This window comes from Leucopleurus acutus, assembly GCF_964270905.1.
Source record: "Leucopleurus acutus genome assembly, chromosome: 15".
NCBI lineage: Eukaryota > Metazoa > Chordata > Mammalia > Artiodactyla > Delphinidae > Leucopleurus > Leucopleurus acutus.
The window spans coordinates 77,925,790-77,948,411 of record NC_139157.1 but is presented as its reverse complement, the minus strand read 5'-3'; the positions used below and the strand labels follow the sequence as shown (position 1 = coordinate 77,948,411).

The following is a 22,622-nucleotide window of genomic DNA, read 5'->3' as shown; positions in this document are numbered from 1 at the left end:
AGCGGTTTTTGTTTGTTTTATCCTAGAAAGTAATAAACGTCTTTCTCCTTGAACAGAGACAGATGACTCCAAGTAAGGATATTAAAAAACAATTAAGATCATTATTAACATGCATTTTAAAAGATTAGCAAAAGGCTGTGTCACCCCAGGGTTTCCAGAGAAAGATGTGATTCCATCCCCGTGAACGTTATTTAAAAAGCCGTGGGAGGGCTTCCCTGGTGGCGCAGTGGTTGGGAGTCCGCCTGCCGATGCAGGGGACACGGGTTCGTGCCCCAGTCGGGGAGGATCCCACATGCCGCGGAGCGGCTGGTCCCGTGAGCCATGGCCGCTGGGCCCGCGCGTCCGGAGCCTGTGCTCCGCGATGGGAGGGGCCGCGACAGTGAGAGGCCCGCGTACAGCAAAAAAAAAAAAAAAAAAAAAAAAAGCCGTGGGAGACTGGGTTCACTTACTGGTCTTGCCCCTTCCTGTCATGCGACCGCCTTCACCATCTGGATACAGGGAGGACACAGTGATTGTGTAAGGAGTGTCGGGCTTCAGCTTCTGTAGGAGCACACTGTTTTGCCGTCCTCCTACCATGGTCTTGAGTAAAACAGGGATAAGTGTAAGCCTTGCTCTCTCCATCTCACTAATCTGTTAGAAAAAGCTCTTTCTACAGGGGAGCTGTTTGAGACCTTTGCCAAGATCTGGAAACAGGTCCCAGAGTGAAACCTGAAAATGTATCTTAGGGTATAATTTTAAATGTAAAATATGCACTTTCAATCATAAAAAGGATTTTAAGCCTTAAACTGGTGACCTTACAAAGATATTTCAACTTGCTAGCCGCCAGCACTGTGAAATTTCATCCAAAACACATTTCACAGATCTCCTCCCCAAAAAGGCATTTATCATAAGTGAGCTGCAAAGGAACTTTAAGATAGCAAAGAATTGCACAATAGGAGAGGCTCTGCACCATTAAGTATTATTCTTACCTTTTTACAGATGTTTTTTATTTGCTTTAGAAACATATTTAAATGATTCAGCAAAAGATCTGAAGCGTTTGGTTTTCTCCCCCTCAAAAACTGCCCCTCTAACAGCATGAGCTGTGTAAACTACGTGACAGGACACTCTGCCAGGCCACACTCAGGATTCCAGCCTTGTGGTATGAAGCTTTTTCAATATCCTCTGATTACAGAGTTTGAAGGGTTTTATTCATTGCTTAAGGCCATCTAGTTATCTTGCTGAAAGGAAATTTGTATGATTTGTTAACGGTCTACCAAATTCAGATGTTTATGCCACACTAATTAAAATCGCATGAAAATGGCATGCTGCCCACAAGTCCACATGTGGATGGTGGGTCCAGATGTTTCCCACTTAGCATGCATCCACTCAAGCAGTCTGCATTTCAGAGAAAACCTCAGTGAAGCCCCCTCAATAGGGGCAAATTGAACCACAGTGGCTAATTCAAACAAATTTAGTATTTGAGGTTATGAGTACAAAGTATCAATGTATTTGATACTTAACAAATCTGAAAGCATCCACTTAGTAGAACTAGCCTCAGGAGGAAGCAGAATGGTGTGTGCCTGCTGCTCCCATCCAGCTCTCCAAAATATGCCAGCATCAGTGATTCATCGCTTTGACTATTTCGTAGACCAGCATTAAAATGCAAATATCCTTAAGAATAACAGACCTTAAGGGCTTATCAGCTAATACTGTACAGAGGATAAGTTTATGAGACTCCTTCTAATTATAACAAACAGCTGAGAGACAGGAAAGAGAGACCCAGGGCAGCAGCTGGATGGTCAGTATCACCAAGAACAGAAATGCTAAGGACAAGCTTTGCCTAAATCTGGCCTGGCACAGACGAAAGTTCTGTTTCTGCCATTAAATTATCAGTCCATCCAATGTGTCTTATTTTATATAAAAGTCAGTTGATGACACTTGGTATTTAGTTTACTATTGATAAACTATAAGAAATTCTTAATCCAAATGCATCACACTACCTAAGTCTAGATCTATGGAAACCTCAACACAGCAGCTCACGAGAGCATTAGTTCAGCTAAACCCACTTCCTGCGCAGGTTCAGAGACCTTTAACCACTGCCAGCATCTACCTCTGCTAACACCTCTAAACTGGGAAGAGGTATGACCCATTTGCTGGAGCTCAGAGAGTCAGACAATTAAAAGTTAATAACTCACTCTCTCTAAGGCAACATGAGGAAAAATCACAGCCCCCAACAGTCAACAGAATGCTAGACCTCACCAAAAGAGGTATTTGAAATAAATCAGAAAGCATCGCCCTATCTGTGTAAAAATCATGCTGCTTCCTGACTCAGGGTAATGTGTGCAGCTCTGATCACACATTTCATACAACGAAGCTGAAGAAGGTTCAAAGACAGACAACTAAAGTAAGCAAGGTAAATGGACAAGGGTTCTTGTTAAATACGGGAAGGCTGGGAAGAAAAAGAAGAGGAAAGCCGAGTTTACAGTAGTCCTACAGTCCTTCTCAGGAACCTCCATTTGGATAAATGTAAAAGTGATAAATAGTATAGGTTAGGTTGAACAGATACCCAGATGTAGAAACATCAGATCTAGAAGATACCTTATGACATGCAAAAAAACAGAAAAATTAGAATAATGGAAGTTTAGCAAACTCTCAACACTTGATCAAGTTAGAGATGTAAGAAATGAAAATACAAATAGAGTCAGAAATCTAGCTATTTTCATGGATGACCCATGCCTAATAGTTTTTAAGGAAAACATGAATGCATGGAAGCACATGCCTGATGCTGTGAGGCTCCATCAGGGATGAAGCCAAAAAATTGCAAGCAATACAGTAAATCTTGCAACTCTCAAAACAGTAAGTGTGACTAACTAAACACTGGGAGTGAGAGGGCTTTGAGACGGAGAGGGTAGAACTTATCCAAGTCACGTTTTTTCAAAATGAATTACCGTTTGTTCATTGCCTTCCCCTGCTGAAGGCTGATAGGTGATTCTGTATTTCTGCACACGACCGCTAGCAGGATCCCACTTAACAGTCAAGCTGTTAGAAGTTGCATTGTACACCTGAAGGTTCCGTGGGCCACTTTTTGGAGCTGAAAAAGGATTGTTGAGAAACAGAGTCAACACACTGGAGAGTGCCTCTCCCACAAATACGCACTGTTCCCCAGGAAATCAAGAGAGCTGTATACTTCTAGGCTTAGAACTAAAATTTTCTTTTAACATCTTTATTGGAGTATAATTGCTTTACAGTGGTGTGTTAGTTTCTGCTGTATAACAAAGTGAATCAGCTATACTATACCTATATCCCCATGTCTCCTCCCTCTTGCATCTCCCTCCCTCCCACCCTCCCTATCCCACCCCTCTAGGCAGTCACAAAGCACCAAGCTGATCTCCCTGTGCTATGCAGCTGCTTCCCACTAGCTATCTGTTTTACGTTTGGTAGTGTATATATGTCCATGCCACTCTCTCACTTCATCCCAGCTTACCCTTCCCCCTCCCCATATCCTCAAGTCCATTCTCTAGTAGGTCTGTGTCTTTATTCCTGTCTTGCCCCTAGGTTTAGAACTAAATTTGACCTGACGGTAAATGATGGTCATTGACTCTCAAATGACTCCTCAACAAATAGTAGCAAAGAGCAAAGATTTTTGAGAAAGACCTGTTTAAAAGAGGCCCCAATCAACACCTTACGATTTAAAAGCAGAAGGCCTGTTTGCAATGGATTTTGTGTTATTTTTCATTCATTCATTCATTATTTGGTCATCCGTACAATCAGCAAATTCTTACCTTGTGTTGTTAAGGGTATCAAACGCACTACAAAAAACAGAATATGGGGAAATATTACGAATATAGGCATAGCTCTATTCTGTTCATTTTAAGATAACAATGTCCTACTGAAGGCTGAACACCTACTTGTGCGCTCGCTGCCAGTCAGGTCATCGCTTTCTGACTCATCGGGATAAATGGCAGTAATAGAAACTTCATAGAGAGTGTTCGGGTTCAGGTTTTCAAACACCAAAGTATTCTCATCTCCATTTAGGATGGTCTTAGGGAAAGAGGAAGAAACAACAAACCCACACGAGGTTAAGTCACCGGCTACATCATGCACTCCATGGCAGTTGGTTGACATCATTTAGCCAGATATTCCTCCTGCTTTGAGGCACGCCATGAGCTCAAAAGCCACTAGTAGGGAAGGATGCTTTTCAGTCAACAGAGGTAATACACATTTCAAACAGGAGTCCCTATAATGAAATGCGATCTCAAAAAGGAGAGAGAGCAAAAAAGAGTTAACACTACCTCCATCCTATCTGTGCTTCCGGAAGGTGCCCAGGTGATTCTGTAGAGAGACACATCCGAAGCTCCGTGATCCCAAGTCCCTCTGAAGCTCTCTGGTGTTACTTCAGTAATCTGTAGGTTTGTTGGGGCTGGCACAGTGCCTGTCACGAGAAAAGGCAGGACTGTTTTTCGATGTGATCCCCAAACTTAATATAATAAAACTGCCTTGTTCTGTTTTTAACGGACATGGGAAAACTGGCTGACAACATTGCTTAGAACCAAGTATCTAACCAATTCAGTTCATTTGAAAGTACATATGAGAGAGAGCCCCGAAAACTGCAAGCATTTTATGGCTATAACAGACTACTTCCCGTCTATTAAAATGGTGATTTTTTTTAAAGGTACCGTTTAGTCATACTGTTCTAACACGGTGGTTCTTCATCGTTTTGTCCCTCCCACTTTTTGAGAATCTAAGGAAAACCCTGGACTCTTTTGCACAGCAGTACAGAAGCACAAACTTTAGCCCATAATATCAGAGACTTCATGGACCTTCATGGCCCATGAAATCTTATGATCTAAGTAATCCACGCATAAGCTTTTCCTGCAGATCACTAACCTTACACACAATGTGAAGCTGACTGTATCAACTCTATTCAGAGACAGGACCAGCCCTGCAGTGCTGATGATGGCTGAAATCCCAACTAAGAGCCCTTCTGTTGACCAGGCACTGCAGCTGGTTTGCAGCACAAGCAATTTGGAACGTCTGACACCACTTCTGAGCTTTCATTGTCAATTATTTCTCTATCCCCTGGTAACCAAAGCCAACTACACAAAAGCCAGAGCCACCAAAAATTTGTTTCTAATAGTTACAATGAAAAGGCCCATTGAGATAATACCACTTTCACAAGCACAACTGCAAAACACACCAACCATTAAGGGTGCACTTTGGATGTATCTAAAAGTTCTTAGGAAATCCTAAGGATTAAAAACAAGTATTAATTTAGTATATATTAAATGACAGGCTTTGACTAGGCTTTCTTCCTGACTTTTTCTGCCCTTTACTGTTCCTTTACTTCCCTTTAAATTCCTGTTGTATTTATGAACATCTGTCAGCCTGCTCATATGGACAAATTTTCATCTCTAGCCACTACCCTTCCAGGAAAGAACTGATGCCAAGAAGGTTATTAAAGTTGCTAAGAGATTTCACATGGTAAGAAAAGAGCAGAAGTGGATACTGTCTGAAGTTAAGGAGGAGGCTGTGAAATTTGACAAGATGCCTTGATCATGTATAGACCAGCTGGGCACTGAAGGAGAAGCTCCTGAGCCTCTGGTGAGGGAGTTGCTGGATAGGAAGTAAAGTTCTGGTCTATAGCACTGATCCCTCACCACTAGCTTCCTGGGCAAGGCTGGGCAAGTCATTTAAATTCTCTAGACTCCCTGTGCTGTCCACCATGGGAGCCACCAGCCACATGTAGCTATTGAGCATTTGAAATGTGGCATCTGAATTGAGATGTGCTAAAAGTGTAAATTAAGACACACCGGATTGTGAAAAAATTACTACCAAAACAAATGTGAAATATAAATAATTAGTATACTGATAAATGTTGAAATGCTAACATTTTAGATACACTGGGCTGAATAAAACACATTATTAAAATTCATTTTTCTCCTTACCTTTTCTATTTTCTAGAAAATTTTGAGTTACCTCTGTGGCTCCCATTATATTTCTTGGGAACCCTGCTGGCTCTAGACCTCAATTTCTTAACCACCATTTAATTAGGAAATGCTGTGCTGAGCACGGAGTGAGAAACTAGAGACTCAAAATTGAGCAAAATAAATATGTTTGTGCCTTCATGAGGAAGGGGCCAGGGGGAAGTAGAATAGATAGGAAAAGACCAACAGGCAATAATAATTGGGTTAAATGCTATGGAAGCAGCATGATAAGGAGAGAAAGCGACATCCCTTGAGGTGGCCCAGAATGGAGCAGGGAAGATGGGGCCCCTGCAGGTGCCCTGTATTCTTCCACCTTCCCACTGTGGAATCTCCCCTTCCTCTGAGTGCCATGTAACTCACCTTCCTTACATGATCCCATGTATTGTTACTTTTTATCTTCACAATGGAATACTACTGAGAGCAAAGATGCTTATATTTTGTTAGCCCTGATAGCACTTTACATATAGTAAGATCTCAAAAAAAATTGATAACTAATGCATGCTTTCCAGAGAAAACGTCCAATATGCTTTCTCCCCACCCCCTTACACACACACACACACACACACACACACACACACGCACACACACACACCCTGGTTAAGTATCTGGAAGATGAATTAGTGACAGTGGCTGGTAGAATAATAGGAAAGAAATTATCATAAAAGGAATGGACATAGAGATAGAAGATGGGAAGAAATCTATGAACCCAAACATTATTAAATTCTGGCAAAAATAACATTAAGAAATGCACAGAGAACTATACTCAGTATTTTGTAATAACCTATAAGGGAAAAGAATCTGAAAAGCAATACGTACATACATGTGCGTGTGTGTGTATAACTGAATCACTTTACTGTACACCTGAAACTAACACAACATTGCCAATCAACTATACACCAATAAAAAAAAATTTTTTTTAAAGAAATGAAATAATCCAGATAGTTCAGCGACACGTGCATGCAGTGTTGTCTTCCAATTATCCATAAAGCGTAAACCAACTCACGGGTGGTTTCCTGAGCAGTCGCTGGGGGAGACTCCCCTTCATCATACACCGCAGACACGCTGACTGTGTACCGGGTTTGTGAGAAGAGGTCTTTAAGAGGTGTGCTGGCCCATGACCTGTCCACCTCTACCTACAACAGAGCAGTGGAACTATTTTTACAGAGTTTAATTTTGACATCCCTCTGTTGTTGGCTATCTCTCTCAGCACAAGAGCATAAGAATTGTGGTACAAAAAACAGCAGTGTTTTCCAATTTGCATAAGAGTCCAGGAATTGGAGATCATTTAAAATGTTTCCAAAGTGGAAAAAATGTATGTACTGAGCTGTACCTGGCACTAGGGTCTGGTAAATGATGACTGCCTAGGAATTCAAACAACCTAATCGTTTCCCCCACTTCCCCGTCTCCCTTTGTATCACTGCGCGATTCATTTCGGAAAAATTCTCCTGTGCATTAGCTGATTAGACCCACTGGTCATTGCACTGCTTTTGATGTTGAAACCCAGAATGAAATGAGTGTGTGCACAGGTATAAATTAGCTTGTGTACAATCCAAATGACCTGCACAGTCTGTAACTGGGTGCTTAGAGAAACCACTTCTAGCTTCCAAAAACGCCTCTGAGATTCTCACATTAATGCCCCTTCAGGCAAACATACGTTCTAAACCCATTCGCTGGTGAAGCTCCTCAGTTTGCTTCCACTTTGAAGCAGGTTGTCCTGGAAATAGCTCTCCATCTCAGCATCATCTCAAAAATGCTCAAAGCCAGAGGGACAATCATCTGACATTATGTTCCTACTTTCTCTCTGTCCTGCTCAAGTGTCCTATCTTCCCGTTCCCTGACAAACTCCCCCTCTTCTTTCCTGCATCCCCTTGCTAGCTTTCATTTTTAGAAACATTATTATGACATTTTTTAGTAATTCATAGAATGCAGAGCACCATATGAAGCATCTGCAGGAGAGCGAAATGCCAGCTAGACTCTATAACTCTTTATCTACAAAGGGATGATGTTTTTAGGATTAATATCACACAGCAAAACATTTCCAAACTAAATGCAAGACAGTCCAATATATTACCAATATTCAAATAGTGCTCTATAAATATATAACGTTTCCAACACTATGTTCATAAAGTGACAAGTATTCAAAACACGTAATACTTGTTTAGATTCTTCTGTTAAACCTACTAGGACTAAACAAATATTTCTAAACCCCTTCTAATCTCAACCTACCTCTTTGGCATCCTCTTCCGGTGTTTTGTAGCGAACAATGTATTTACGCACTTTTCCAGGTGCAGGTTCCCATAAGACGTTCATGGTGCTGTGAGTCACATCTCTGAGTTTCAGATCTCGAGGACTGGGCAAAGGCACTGGAAATGCATGAGAAATTGGGGCCAGATGTGGTTCTCAGCCAAAAAGCTCTAAAGCATCCACACAAGCTTTCAAGAAGTGGTTTGGAGAAAACTTAAAGGTGTGCAGCAAAGTAACTAAACAAATTGGCTATGATGATAAAAGCACTTTGATTCTACCAGGTACAGCTGAATTCTTCTTAAGGAGGCTTTTTAAAAACAGGATAATTTTAAATTTTTGTCACAACTCTAACTTCTCATTTATATGTTAACTTTCTCCCACTCTATTTAAATAAGCTCTTACTTGCTGCTCAGCTATAATAAATCATAATTCACCATATATGTACAGCTCATGTGTCTTTATCAGATATTTAAGTCGGTTAAGATAGAAATCAAAATGAGTCACGCTTCCTGAAGAACGTGGTAGAAAAACAAATGGTTACAAGAGTGAAGCATGAAGATGAGACGAAATTAAGCAACCAATAAGCTTACAAGAAAACCCACAGGAGCCCAAACGGTGAGAAGAAAATCCAAATCATAAATTTTCACCAAGTCAAACAAAGCTTTACCTTACAAAGGACCAGGAGGATAACTAATGGAGAGATTTTCTCTTGTTCTATGAGACGCATCTCACTCTCTCGAGCTGCCTCTTTCACCCACTTCCTTTGTCTCTCCTTCCAAGTCTGTACATCTCTCTTCCTGAATCTCTGTCTCCACTTCCATGTTTCTGCACCTCCATCCCTTCAATGTTTTCGTCTCTCAGCCCCTCTCTGTGCCCTCTCCTCCCCTACTGCAGCAGTCTAGCCCCACATCTAAATCCATGGCCGCATTCGTCTTTCAGCCGCTCCCTGCTCTCTCCACCTGCCGTCGACCCACTGCCGCAAACCACCAGCTCCAGACAGGATCCGACATATGAAAGATGATTATTTGTTGTCAGTGACTGTATCCTGCTCCACCTTGCGGGGTTTCTCTTTTCTGCCTCATCATGCTTCTGTCTCAACACCGTTCCCCCTTGAATGCTTCTTCCAACTTCTTAATTTCCTTCGAAATGTGCTCTGAGACTCACCAAATTTAAGCCAAGACATACTTAGAATCCCAGCACGCCCACCTCGAGAAGCACGAAACAAAACTACTGGCTGGGTAAGGCCAGGATCCTAAGAGCAATCACTGTCACTTTTCAAGAAAAAGCACCTAAGTGCTAGCGAGGCAAACCAGAAACACAAAAGGGGCTGAACAATACACGCAAGAGAAGTGCAAACCACGAAAGGGTCCGGGTCCTCCACGCTGCCCTACATTTTTATCAGTACATTCCCAACACCTAAGCACAGGACCGGAGTGTCGTAGATGATCAGTATGTTTGGGGATTGAGTTCATTTACTTAACAGAAACAGACATTCATGTGTGCCATAGTTTCTACTTCAACAAGAACTTAGAACATCTTGATCTTAAACCTAGTATCTTCCTGCAAAACTACACTCACCCGACATTCCCCTCTCACCAATGCCATATACAATATTTCATGGATCTATAACAATATGGATTGTAAGATGCACCGTTATTTCATGTTCTATTCCCTGATTGACACCTCACCAAGCGCAATTGTAAGACACCATTGACTGTAAGATACATCTCAAAATATGGGAAAATAAATGTGAATCTTACAATCAATTTAAGATGCTGCCATAAGTCCAGAAATAACCTTAATTCTCAAATTAGATTGCCATAAGTAATAACCCTACAACTGACACACAAATTATCAAAATTATCGTTAGCACGAGCGGGTGGAAGAAGAAGCCTAAGGAGCGTGTCGTATTCACAGCAATAAGGGAAGAAGAACTGGCGACGTCTTACAGGTGACCTCCCTCGCAGTGAAGGGGTCGCTGGTGAGGTCGTGAAGGGCGGCCTGGACCGTGACCGCGTACTCAGTATTGGGGAAGAGGTCACTCAGCTGCACATCGGTCACTGTCGGTTCCATGCGCATCTGCCGATGGACATGCCGAGGGGAGACAACACATTCCAATTAAACGTTTCCACTAACAGGGGATGGACAATTACACCAATCTGTGACTGCCAGATTTTCACACAACTTTGATTTTTCATTTCTCTGCCCTGCATTTCCTTTCTCATGCTGATGTTTTTTTAAGATTCGTCACAGGTCACAAATCTAATCTTGTGTTTTTCCGTTTTGGGTGTAAAGTTATAAATGAGTTCGTGAGTAACTGCCCCTTAATGGGGACTCTGCAACCGTGAAGTCCCAGGAAGACCCAACAATAAAGAAACAAACGCCTCCCACCTCTTTGGGTTTGGTCGGCTCTGTGGCGTTGATGGGTTCGTAGGACAAGGCGTAGCCAGTGGCGCCCCCCACTGGCTGCCACTTCACGTGCATGGTGGTCGAGCCAATGTCGTAAATGGTCAGGCTGACCACGGGCACCGGCACTGTTGGAATGTAAAAGAAGACACCAGTCTAGCTCTTGTCAGTCTGCTCATTTTTCAATCGTTTCCTACTTATTGATATTTGTATATGCTAAATAGAAAATAGGTTGCTGTGAGAAATCAATGAGAGTTAATATGACCCTTTCCTCTCCCCGCAAAAAACCCGATCTCATTGTTTATCGCCACCTCATACTAGGACTGCATGTGATAACTATTTCATAGAGCAAAGAAGTTTAAGTGTAAAATGGCATTCTAGTGAGTTCATGTGGAAGCCAAAACAGAGACCAACTTCCTGAGATTTCAATCTCTTTTTCCGGAACATCTGTAAGTTGACCATTTTCATTCTTCAACCATAAAATTTCATACATAAAAAGCCAACATAATATTTCATTTCATTTTTCTTTTTAAAACATTTTAAATAAACATTTAAAACATTTTAAATAAAACATTTAAAAATAAAACATTTTTAAACATTTTAAAACATTTTCTTTTTAAAACATTTTAAAACTTTTTAAAACATTTTAAAACTTTTTAAAACATTTTAAAACATTTTTCTTTTTAAACATTTTAAATAAAACATTAAAACAATTTAAATGTTTTTTTAAAAAACATTTAAAAATTTTTAAATTTCTTTTTAAAACATTTAAAACATGTTAATAAGTGGAACTTAGGGGATTCTTCAGAAAGAAGATTAGCCCATGAGGCAGAGTAAAAGGCTTACTGCCTCCTCTCCACTTAACACCTACACAGCTTTCTATTTTTTGTCCTAAGATTGAGTTTAAAGTTTTAAGGAATTAGCAGATTAATCCTGTCCATTATGAAATACATTATTTCCCACCTCTGATGGTCTAAAATAAAGGGAAATAAGAGACGAGATAAAGACCTAAGGGACTGAGCAGTGAGTAGAGGCGATTCAGTGACGCCCACTCCTGCCTCTTGGAAGAGGCCTCCCCTCTTCCTGGAGCCCAACCATGAAGGAAAGAGTATTTTCATATGGCTTCAGAAACCCTACCAGGAATAGGAGTGAGGAACATCGTTCCCCAAAGCTCTACTCGAAGCCAAAGCCATTAGAGCTTCTCCAGTAAAGGCCAGAGTCCAGAAGTCAGTAAAAAAAAAAAAAGGGGGGAGCTCTCACTGCCAGCAGGAAGAACTGAGCTGGTCACTCCTGCAAGCTGCTCTTCCAGGTAATCTGAGTCCCACTCCCCACATGGTATCTTCCCTTAAGAAGTGGATAACTGTTAAAGGTACTTTTCCCTCTAAGATATCTCAGACCATGACTACCCAGCCAGGTCCCATGATGGCAGAAGCAGCCAGTAAAAGGAGAAAACCACGGAGTATTTATTGAGGACCTGCACGAAGTGCGCATTCAGTAAATATGTGTTGAATGGATATCGAATAAAGGAATGATTTGGAAGGCTGATAGACGTCCCACACGGTACAAATGAACTTATTTACCAAACACAAATAGACTCACAGACGTAGAAAACAAACTTATGGTTACCAAAGAGGACAGGGGTAGGGGGGACAGAGAAATTAGGAGTTTGGGGTTAACATATACACACTACTATATATAAAATAGATAACCAACAAGGACCTACTGTATAGCACAGGGAACTCTACTCAATATCTTGTAATAACCTGTAAGGGAAAACAATCTAAAAAGGAATGTATACGCATAACTGAATCACTTTGCTGTGTACCTGAAACTAACACAACACTGAAAATCAACTACATTTCGATAAAAATTTTTTAAAAAAGAACACAAAAAAAATCCCACGAGGGCTGTCACCTCTTTAACTTAAAAAATAAAACAATGATAAGATTTGTTTTTAAATCTGACTTACAGGTTTTTTCTGTGCCCTTCAGAGGTTCACTGTATTCATCTTCTACCACAGAATACACATTAACAACATACTCAGTTTCAGGCTTCAGATCTTTCAGTACTGCACTACTTTCCAATCGGCTCACATAAAACTAGGGGAAAAATTTTAAAAAGAATAACAACTTATGTTATCATCACTTCCCTCTTTTCTCCTATGATTGTGACGTAGTTAACTACAATGAGCTTAGAAATTATATTTTAATGAGACCGTTGTCTTTTGTTTTTGGAAACCACCAGATTACCATGAGACCTTGGACAATTCATACAGTTTATTCTCCCAGCTGTTGTTTCCTTATTTGTAAAATTAGTGGGTAAAACTAGAAGGTCTTCTAGTTTTGTTCCCTCCCTACTCGATGATTCTAATATAAACTCATGGATAAATTAAGCATCCTCTTAATCCTTAATTAAAAATACTTAATTAAAAAACCATAAGAAATTAAGCAAAGCTCTTTCCCTCTAATTAAGCCCAAATGGAAGCGCTTGCCTAGCAAGAAATGGAGAGCGCCATCTTGGACCCAGTTCTGCCCCCTACATCCCCCCAGCGTTCCTCTCAGAGCCCTAAGGAGGAGGACCCAATCTCAGGACCAGGAAGGAGTGGGCTATCTACTCACTTCTTGCCGTTTCCCTCCAGAAACTGGGTAGTATTCCACCTTATACCTATCCACACTGTCAGAAGGAGGTGTCCAGCTCACTCTCATAGAACGATGGGTCTGCTCAGAAATAACTAGGTTGGAAGGTGCTTCCAAGTCACCTACACGAGGAAATGAAATACATACACTTTTTTCATTATTATAGCAAGGCGATGACATTTAAATTTGGTTGAAATGGTATTCCTCTCCATATTTCAGGCTTTTGCATGTATTCTTTCACATACTAAGAAGTTACGGTAAATCAGCTTAGAGGCCCAATACTCCTAAGTCCTCTCTGAATGGGTGGCCAAAGGGTTCTTCAGCCTCAGGAAATTCAAACCTGAGCTCATTATTTTTCATGAAAAGTTGCTGCCCCCTTCCTGAAAGCACCACCGTTTATCCGTCACCTAGACTCAAAACCTCTGACTCAGCCTTGGATACTTGCTCTGGTCTCTAACCTTGTACATATCCCAGTAAATGACACCGCGAGTCCTGACAGCTCCACTGCCTTTATCACTCTTGGCACCACCCGAGTTCACTGCCCTCATTATCATATTGACTATTTATATGCACGTCTTATCTCCATAGCTGTAAGTTATACTCTGTGAAGACAGAATTGGCTTCTTATTCACGTTTAGTTCCTTTACAAGATCTAATTCGGTGGCACGAGAAGTTAACCACCTTCTCACTCAGAAGACAGGAGAAACCAGCAAGTCTTCTAAAATTCGGGAATATCCTACTGCCTGTGATTGTATTCTCTGTTCATAAGTATAGGTGAAATGACTGATATAGAAAAATATTTGGAATACATGTCAACGAAAATAGAAATATTAGGCTCATTAGGACCGTTAGAAAGATGTTCCAAATAATAATTATACGAGAACTAATGCAGTGACTCTGTGAGCACGGCAAATCATTCTCATATAAACTCTTTCTACTTTCTTTGTAAGCCAAAGCTGAGAAAAAGAATTTCCATTCTTAGTATCCTAACCTTTACCGTACTTGGGTCATAATCAAGCCTACAAAATTATCAAGCAATTTTACTGTCTGGGAAACTAAATGAATGCAACTATTACGTAGCTGATGTAGAAAAAAAGAAAGAAAAAGAGATAAAAGATGTTTTCATCCCCACTCAAAATTCTCTCCAACTAAATAAAACCACAACTCTCTCAGCTAATCCAGAGCCAGATGCCTACAAATTCTTGATTCCTGGCTGGTCTGTTTCTCCTGGGAAAAGGCAGTCTATTGTTCAAAATCCAAAAAGAAAATCTGCAAAATTTTGGAGAGAGAAATTCAAGAAGGAACATTCAAATAAATGTATCCTCAGTATCCAAAGCACGTGAAACATTTCTACCACTTTATTTATTAAACTCATTCCAACTTTCCAAAACCAGAATAAATTAGTGAAAGACAATCTTTACCAGAATCTACATGTATTTAAAAGAAATTTTTCTCATATAATAAGAACCATAGTTTTTATCATTCGTTTTCCAAAAACCTTCAATTTGGTGCTTACCATGTTTTGCCCTATGATTTATACAGATAGTAGTCATTTTACACCACTCTTTGTCACTAAAAATTCACTTCCATAATTTTATTTCTAAATCTTAATTCCTTATCAATAGCTACCTTTTTTCAAGGACCTCTCAAAATGTCTTTACCCATTTGGCCTTGAGTAAGTAATTGAACTTCTCTAAATCTGTTTCTTCAGTGGTAAAGAGAGATGATATCCTTTCCAAAAGTCCAAATTCTAAAATTATAATTTGTCTTTATATTTATAGGTTACAAGTGCAAAGTATCAAATGTGATCATCTGTAGTTGGGGCAAAGCAAATCATATATAAGACCCCTCTTCCATTTCTAATCCAAAACAAAAGGCAGCAAACCTTAGAAAATAAAAGTCTGGGAACAACCATTTAATAGTTATGTAGAGTGAAGATGCTTTACCAGAGAATAGATATACACCAGGAAAGAAAGCATCTCTATTTCTTCCCCAATCTCACTTGTGTGTGTGTGTGTGTGTGTGTGTGGTGCAGGCACATAAAATGTATCCTCAAATAAGCTAGAAGTCATGTATAGTTTGATGCCATCTGAAAAAAATCAGGGACTAAATCAATGATTCTCAGCTGGAGGCAGTATTCTCCCCAGCAGACATCTGGCAAATTCTGAAGATATTTTTAGCTGTCATGACTCAGGGGATGCTACTGGTATCCAGCGGGAAGAGTCCAGGGATGCTGCTAAACATCTCACAACGCACAAAGGAATCCACTTCCTCCAACCTAAAAAGAATTATCTGGACCAAAATACCAATAGTGCTGAGGGTGAGAAGCCCTGGGCTAACCTTACCTGGACCTTTGACGCTGTTACACAAGTTGACGATGAGGTCATCCACGATCCTGGAGAGGGACTCAAAATCCGCCACATTGTATGCGTGGGTATCATCGGGATCTGTCGCAATCATCTTTAACTCAACTTCATCAGCATTCTTAATACCTTAGGAAAAATGGATATACACAAATTAAAAGCACGTCTCAGGAAAAAATTCATGGAACAAAGCAAATATTTCATGGGCTACCCTTATATATTCAATGTTAACTAGAATGTATATATGATTTTCCTGAATAATAAAATGATTACATATATAAAATAGAAACAAAAAATAATATAAACTAAAGGCTGTTTTGTTTAGCTTCTTCTAAATGCTTCTGGCACTGATTTCCCACCAAAAAGTGTCTCTCCAGTGTTTTTTCTGGAAAGTGAAATAACGGATATCAAAAATAAACATGGTGCTGTGGAAAACCAAACAAGAATTTTCCTGAATCCTATTAATAGTACATTTGTCCTCTTGATTCATTACTCTCTTCCAAGAAGCCATGTAGTTTCATCCCATTACAAGGAGAAAAGAAAAACATGAATGAACTTCCTGGTACATTATTTTGATAAATGATGTGATAGGGCAAGTGTGTCTGTTTGTTTTTTCATTCTTCAGAAAATATCTTTAACTACAAAAATACCCTCGGCACATTTGTCGCCCCTGGGGGCGTGGCAATTCTCGTCAATGCTTACCAACAGCAAACAGTTCCACGCCCTCATCCTTGAGTTTTTTTGAAGGTGCCTCAACGTCATCTTGTGATTTTCCGTCAGTGATGAGAACGCCGATTTTTCGAGCTCGAGGCCTCATTCCAGCTTGAGTCTTGAAGCTCTGCTGGCGAATGAAATTCAAAGCCATGCCTAGTGGGATTGTTAAAAGAGAATCAGTCACATCATTTTTCAGCCACAAGCTTTGACCGAAAGCGAGAGCTGACAGCTCGCTGGAGCATCTGACTCACCTGTGAGGGTATTGCCTCCTTTGTAAGGTAGGTTTGCCACAGCCTGCAACAAGCTCTTCTTGTCTTTGTGAGCATTTAACTGCCACTCTGTTCTGGGGTCCCCGCTATACTGAGCAAGGGCTAAAAGGACACCATTGGCATTAGCATGTATAAAAGAGCATGATGGAGACGTCTAAATGCCTTCAATGTTGTCACACCTACCAATCTGTACTCTTTTGGGGCCAATCTCAAAGACTTCCACGATACGGGAGATGAAGCTCCTCACGGTTCTAAAATTCGCCCGGCCGATGCTCCACGACCCATCCACCAGCAGCACGATGTCTGCTTCAGCCCTGGTGAGACACTCCATCCCTGACACAGCAATCGTGAGACAGCACAGAGTAAGGAGCACATTCTTCGTCGGGTTACTTCCTAGCCACGCCTCTGCCACCCCCTGGGGGCTCAGTGTCGCCTAACTGCCTCAGTTCTGTGGCTCAGCGATATAATTTGGAGTGGAAGCCTTTGAAAACATGTCCATACGATTTATTAACCTCAAATAAGAGTCACAGGAACCGTCCATCCCTCCAGTAATTATTTCAGTGGAAAATCTTTCATTCATCTTTGGCTATATTTCTAGCCGCAATCATAGAACACAGAGAATTAAACCGTCATCATAAATTTGAATGAGCTCACAAACCCAAAAGGTAAAATATATAAGTGGGAATGTAGAGCCACCTAACGATAAGACAATAATAATTTTAATAAAACTTTTAATGTGATCTAGATTGGATGTTGCATTTTTCTAAATATTCAACGGTCATTAGCAGACACGTATGAGATGAACTGTTAAAATGTGTAAGCTAGAAAAAGTTTCAGTGAGCCAAAAATATCTTTTAAATTAATTAAAGCCCCCAGTATTACATATATTATGAAGGATTAGGCATATAACTCTTAAAATTAGAACTTTTTGAAGTAAAGGTATAGTGTTTAAAAGTCTGATAGCTATTATTTAGTTTTTAATTATTTAACTTAATCATCTACTCTGTATAACAATCAGGTAGATACAGCTGGTGAGGTCTGCACATTTAAAAAATCAAGAGAGAAGGAAGACAATCTAGAAGAAAGATACAAACAAGTATACAGATTGAGAGCTACAGACACCACAGGCACAAACACTGATACAAAGCTAGGGTGCTTTGGAAAGAGAGAATTATCCCAATATCCTCAGTGCACAAGCTACAAAATAAAAATATAAGTCAGTTAATTAACATCATCATAAGAGAAGCAATTGAACATTAATGCAAAACAGCAAGAGTTGACCCTTTCCCTTCTTTTACCCACATCCATGTTTTCAAACGCTTTCTTTTCTAGGAGCTTACGTTACCAGCTACAAATGTTTCAACTCCTTGCCACGTTAGCATCTGATCTTTATATTACAAAACAACAACAACAACAAAAAAACTCGCTGAGAAAGATTCAGTGATGCCCATCACAGTCCAAAGGCGTCACTGCAGATTGGACGCTCCATCAGGAATTAGGATTCCCAAGTACCATTCCAAGCACCTAAGGCTTTTCAAGTCTGCTCCTGATCTGCCACGACCTACTCTTTGTCAGCAAATGATTAAAATATTTAGAAGCAAACTCTACCCACCACCCTCACCTGGAAGAATGTTCAAAACTAGCTTCATGCGTATCAAAGTTGTGGTCGTGGCAGGAGCAGAAAAGTATGAGGGCTTTATGTTACCATTTTGCTTCCCAAGTCTTAGTTGCCCACCTACTTACGGAACAAGGTGCTCCTTGCTTAGCCCAGATAAATCATTTTTACGATGACTTTAACAAAATAAAACTGCATTTTAATTATTAGAAAGAGATTAAAGATAATGTATATTAAAGGTTAAAGGTAATGTCTGTTATCATTGTAAAATCTCAACTTTAAATAATACAGTACTATGTAACTAACGCAACACTAACAAGAAAGCCTTAAAAAATGTCGGCGAAAGTGTGCTTAGCTGTATCTTTGAAGAATGTATTAAGTATATGTTACTGAAATAAATTTTAGTGTAAAATTTAATAGTTAATTTTCATGGTATGAGTCACCTAACAATTCATATTTGAAAAAAAGTTGCAAAATACTGACTTTTCCTAGGGGAATGTAACTCAAATTCTTACCAGAGGATAGAACTGGCATTACGGTTGTGTCAGAGAGAGTTGTCATTTCTTGTCCAACAAGTGGTGAACTTTCTCCTCCATCAAACATTCCAAAAACATTTACTTTATAGGTGGTACCTGCCCTGAAATGTTAAAATATATAGTCTGTATGCATAATAACCTCAAGTGGTAGCATTTTTTTTTTTGCTTTGTTATAAACATTCAACTTGACTTACAAACTTTCATTCAGAGGAACTTATAATACATAACATTGCAGAAGAAGGAAACTAATTTCCATCACATTCTAGTTTAAGCCCACACTATGAGGTATCAAGGGGAACTAGCCCGCCAGCACTCTAGAGAATACTAGGGGTTCACAGCGCCAAGTTCCACCTTGCCTTTCCATTAGGTGTAGAATCCCCACCTTCCCACTGAGCCACTCAGGGAAGGATCGGGCTTTCACTCTTATTGCTTCTAAGTGATGGGCTTTAAGAAGACAATTTAAATGTTGTACTTGCAAGGGAACATAAAGCACCTAGCACAGTGCCTGGCACGCAGGAGGCTCAATAAATTTCATCCCCCCTATTCCGATAAAAGTCAATATCAAGCATTTATACAGATTCCAATATTGTTGAATAAATCGTTGAAACAAACCAACTTTCCACCAGGCAATGCACAGCAGCCTGTTCTTTTTACTGTGAAGAATGCTGCTGTTCCAACTCAAACCTCCTTCTTTCCCACCAGACAGCCTGCAGCAAAAGCTTGCACCCGCCCCCATTCCCCAATCCTCCCAGCTGAGCCCAAGAGCAAAGGCCTGCCCCCTGACTCCTGCAGCCCACCCTGGGAGACGATGCACACTCGCATCTCAGTGTCAGTCACCTGGGCCTTTCCGGAAGGCATGGGGACTCCTACGTTCCCATAAGGCTGGCTGGTGATAAACTGCTTTTGGTGAAATCGTGCAATGTGGGTGTTAATTTTTAAAAAGCAGGGTGTTACTGAAGAAACACCATCCCTGATCACTTAATAACAAAAGTCATTAAAAGAGTACAACTGCTCAGGCCTAAATTTGAGTCTCTGAACCCTAACCTCAACTTCAGCAGCACCAAGAGTGAGAAAGCAACTTTGGCTGATTTTAAATACTCTGCCAGCAACCAGACACATACGTGATCATGTGTGGAACGCACAATCTGTTAACAACAACGGAATAGAGTTCATTCCTACCTAAGTTCCTCCAAAACAACTGTGTTGTCATATGGTCCAACCACTAACTCCCCCAGTCTTCTGTCGTCTCCCGTGGGGTGAAATGTGACCTTGTAACCCTTGACCTCCCCAGGTGCAGGCTCCCAAGTCACCCGGAAGCTTGACATGGTTGGGTCAGATGTTTTGAGGTTTCTGGGTGATTTAAATCGAGAAGCTGTAAAGATAATAGATGTTAAAATATTATCCATAAGCCTAGGCTTTGGGGTTTTTTTTTAGCCCCTACAATAATAAGTTGAATTCAAAATATCTAAGTGATATACATGGCAATCATCACAAACAAAATACTTCAAAATATACATTTATAAAAAGGATTAAGTCAGAAAGCACAAGCTATAATACCCAATAAAAATCAGAATAATAGAGTGCTACCCAAGTGGAAGTATAAATAGTACTCACAATTCAGAAGATTAGATTAGCATTAGAACATTAATATGTAGAATCATTTTACCAGGAACTAGATTGGTAAAAATCATATGCTAATTAGGCAACCTACCTAACTATTATAGTATAATTTATTACAGACTGCATTTTAGACATTTACAAATGAAGTAGATATATTAAAATCTCCCTTTAAAATATTACACACTTTCCCCCCAAAATTATTATGGTTTTATACCTGTTGTTCCTGAACCTTGCCTAAGCTTTCCTTCTCCTGTCTTGTAAACTGGGAGAACTGTGATGTCATACGTGGTCTGGGGCTGAAGTCGCTTTAACATTGTTGAGGTGACAGTGGGTGACACCTTGGCAACCATCTGTCTCCCGCCCACACGGGGGCGATACACAACACGGTAGTTGACAACTTTCCCAGGTGCTGGTTTCCAGGTAACTCTCATTGTGTTTTCTGTTTCTTCATCCACTTTCAAGGTTTTCGAATCATCGGATACTGTGAGATGAAAGGAAGATTACAATGTATACTCTGCTGAAAGAAAATGTTTATGTCCACTTCCCCATTTATGTGACAAAACGCTATGTGTGGTTTCTTAAATACGTACACTATTCCTTTACTTAGCATTGTGAGCTCTCCTAAGTTCAAGATGGCTTGTGAGCCTAATCTCAGTGAGGTCACAGTGAGATGTTTTCTCTTCAACCGGCTAATAACTAAAAAATGGGAATTCATATTGCAAGGATTTCATATTTGCATTCCAGAGACTTTAGTAAAGAAAACACCCATTTCTGGAGATGAGCTTTTAGAATTTTTATTATATTTCCATCTGTAAAGAATTCCTGTAGAAATTACAGTGTGCAGAATTCTAAAAATCATGAATACAGGGTCAGAAATATTCCTTGAATCTTTTCAGAAGAAAGAACAATTCATAAATGACTAGCCATAGCGACTGCAGTCAACACCATCCTTTGTGACTGCCATGAACATGTAAGACTATCAGCGCAAAGGAACAGGAAACTGACACATAAAAATATCTCAGGGGGGGCTTCCTTGGTGGCACAGTGGTTGAGAGTCCTCCTGCCAGTGCAGGGGACACGGGTTCGTGCCCCGGTCCGGGAAGATCTCACATGCCGTGGAGCGGCTGGGCCCGTGAGCCATGGCCGCTGAGCCTGTGCGTCCGGAGCCTGTGCTCCGCAACGGGAGAGGCCACAGCAGTGAAAGGCCCGCGTACCGCAAAATAAAAAAAAAAGAAACGGCACTACAAATAATGCATATGACAGAATTATTCAAAAGGGACCTTAAAACAGCTATTATAACTGTATTCCATATGCTAATGATGGTAGAAGAAATGTTAAGCAAGTTAAGTAAACACATAGAACAAATAAGAAAGACTCAAACCAAACTTCTAGAGGTGAAAAATACAATGTCTAAGATGAAACATGCACAGGGTGGTATTAAGAGCAGATTAGAAATTGCAGGAAAAAAATTAGCGAACTTGATGACATGATAATAGAAACTATCTAAAATGAAACACAAGGGACCTCCCTGGTGGTGCAGTGGATAAGACTCCGTGCTCCCAATGCAGGGGGCCTGGCTTTGATCCCTGGTCAGGAACCTAGATCCCACATGCATGCCGCAACTAAGAGTTCATGTGCCACATCTAAGGAGCCCACGTGCTGCAACTAAGACCTGGTGCAACCAAATAAATAAATTAAATAAATAAATATTTTTAAATAAATAAATAAAAATAAAATGAAACACAAGAAAAGAGAAAAGATTGACAAACTGAACAGCACAGCAGTGAGCTTTGTGATAACTTCAAGCAGACGAGTACATGTAGAACCAGAGTATCTGAAGAAAGTGGGGGGCAATAAATAAAATATTTGAAGAAATAATGGCCTGAATATTTTCAAATTTTATAAAACTATAAACCCACAGATCCAACAATTTCAATGAACCCGAAGCACAAGAAACATGAAAAAACTACACCAAGGCACATCATAAGCAAATTACTTAAAATCAGTATAAAAAGAAAATCTTGACAGTAGCCATATAAGCAAAAGATATGTTATGTACAGAGGGCAAAGGTAAGAATGACGAAATAGGTAAAGAAATTCAATATATGGTTATAAATTAGTTTTCTGAAAGATGCAAGTATAATTTCAACTAAGAGTATATTGGTTGCAATTTTTTAATTTTAGGGTTTAAAGAAAGTAAGAGAGGGAGGGTGGGAGGGAGGGAGACGCAAGAGGGAAGAGATATGGGAACATATG

At 40.1% G+C, this 22,622-nt stretch overlaps 1 protein-coding gene across 1 annotated transcript in view; it reads right to left on the bottom strand.

Moving 5' to 3' along the window:
* Positions 1–22,622, bottom strand: part of COL12A1 (collagen type XII alpha 1 chain) — a 110,674-nt gene that overhangs the window by 53,086 nt on the left and 34,966 nt on the right. Inside the window, exons 14-31 of the mRNA XM_082855683.1 lie at positions 20,581–20,847; positions 19,926–20,118; positions 18,726–18,847; positions 16,779–16,928; positions 16,578–16,697; positions 16,315–16,479; positions 15,595–15,741; positions 13,232–13,371; positions 12,583–12,712; positions 10,599–10,741; positions 10,157–10,286; positions 8,190–8,326; positions 6,967–7,096; positions 4,272–4,411; positions 3,888–4,020; positions 3,762–3,788; positions 2,928–3,070; positions 450–579 (exon numbers count right to left, since the gene is read on the bottom strand). Coding sequence (XP_082711809.1) covers positions 450–579; positions 2,928–3,070; positions 3,762–3,788; positions 3,888–4,020; positions 4,272–4,411; positions 6,967–7,096; positions 8,190–8,326; positions 10,157–10,286; positions 10,599–10,741; positions 12,583–12,712; positions 13,232–13,371; positions 15,595–15,741; positions 16,315–16,479; positions 16,578–16,697; positions 16,779–16,928; positions 18,726–18,847; positions 19,926–20,118; positions 20,581–20,847 — 2,547 coding nt within the window. The remainder of the gene's footprint in view (positions 1–449; positions 580–2,927; positions 3,071–3,761; positions 3,789–3,887; positions 4,021–4,271; positions 4,412–6,966; positions 7,097–8,189; positions 8,327–10,156; positions 10,287–10,598; positions 10,742–12,582; positions 12,713–13,231; positions 13,372–15,594; positions 15,742–16,314; positions 16,480–16,577; positions 16,698–16,778; positions 16,929–18,725; positions 18,848–19,925; positions 20,119–20,580; positions 20,848–22,622) is intronic.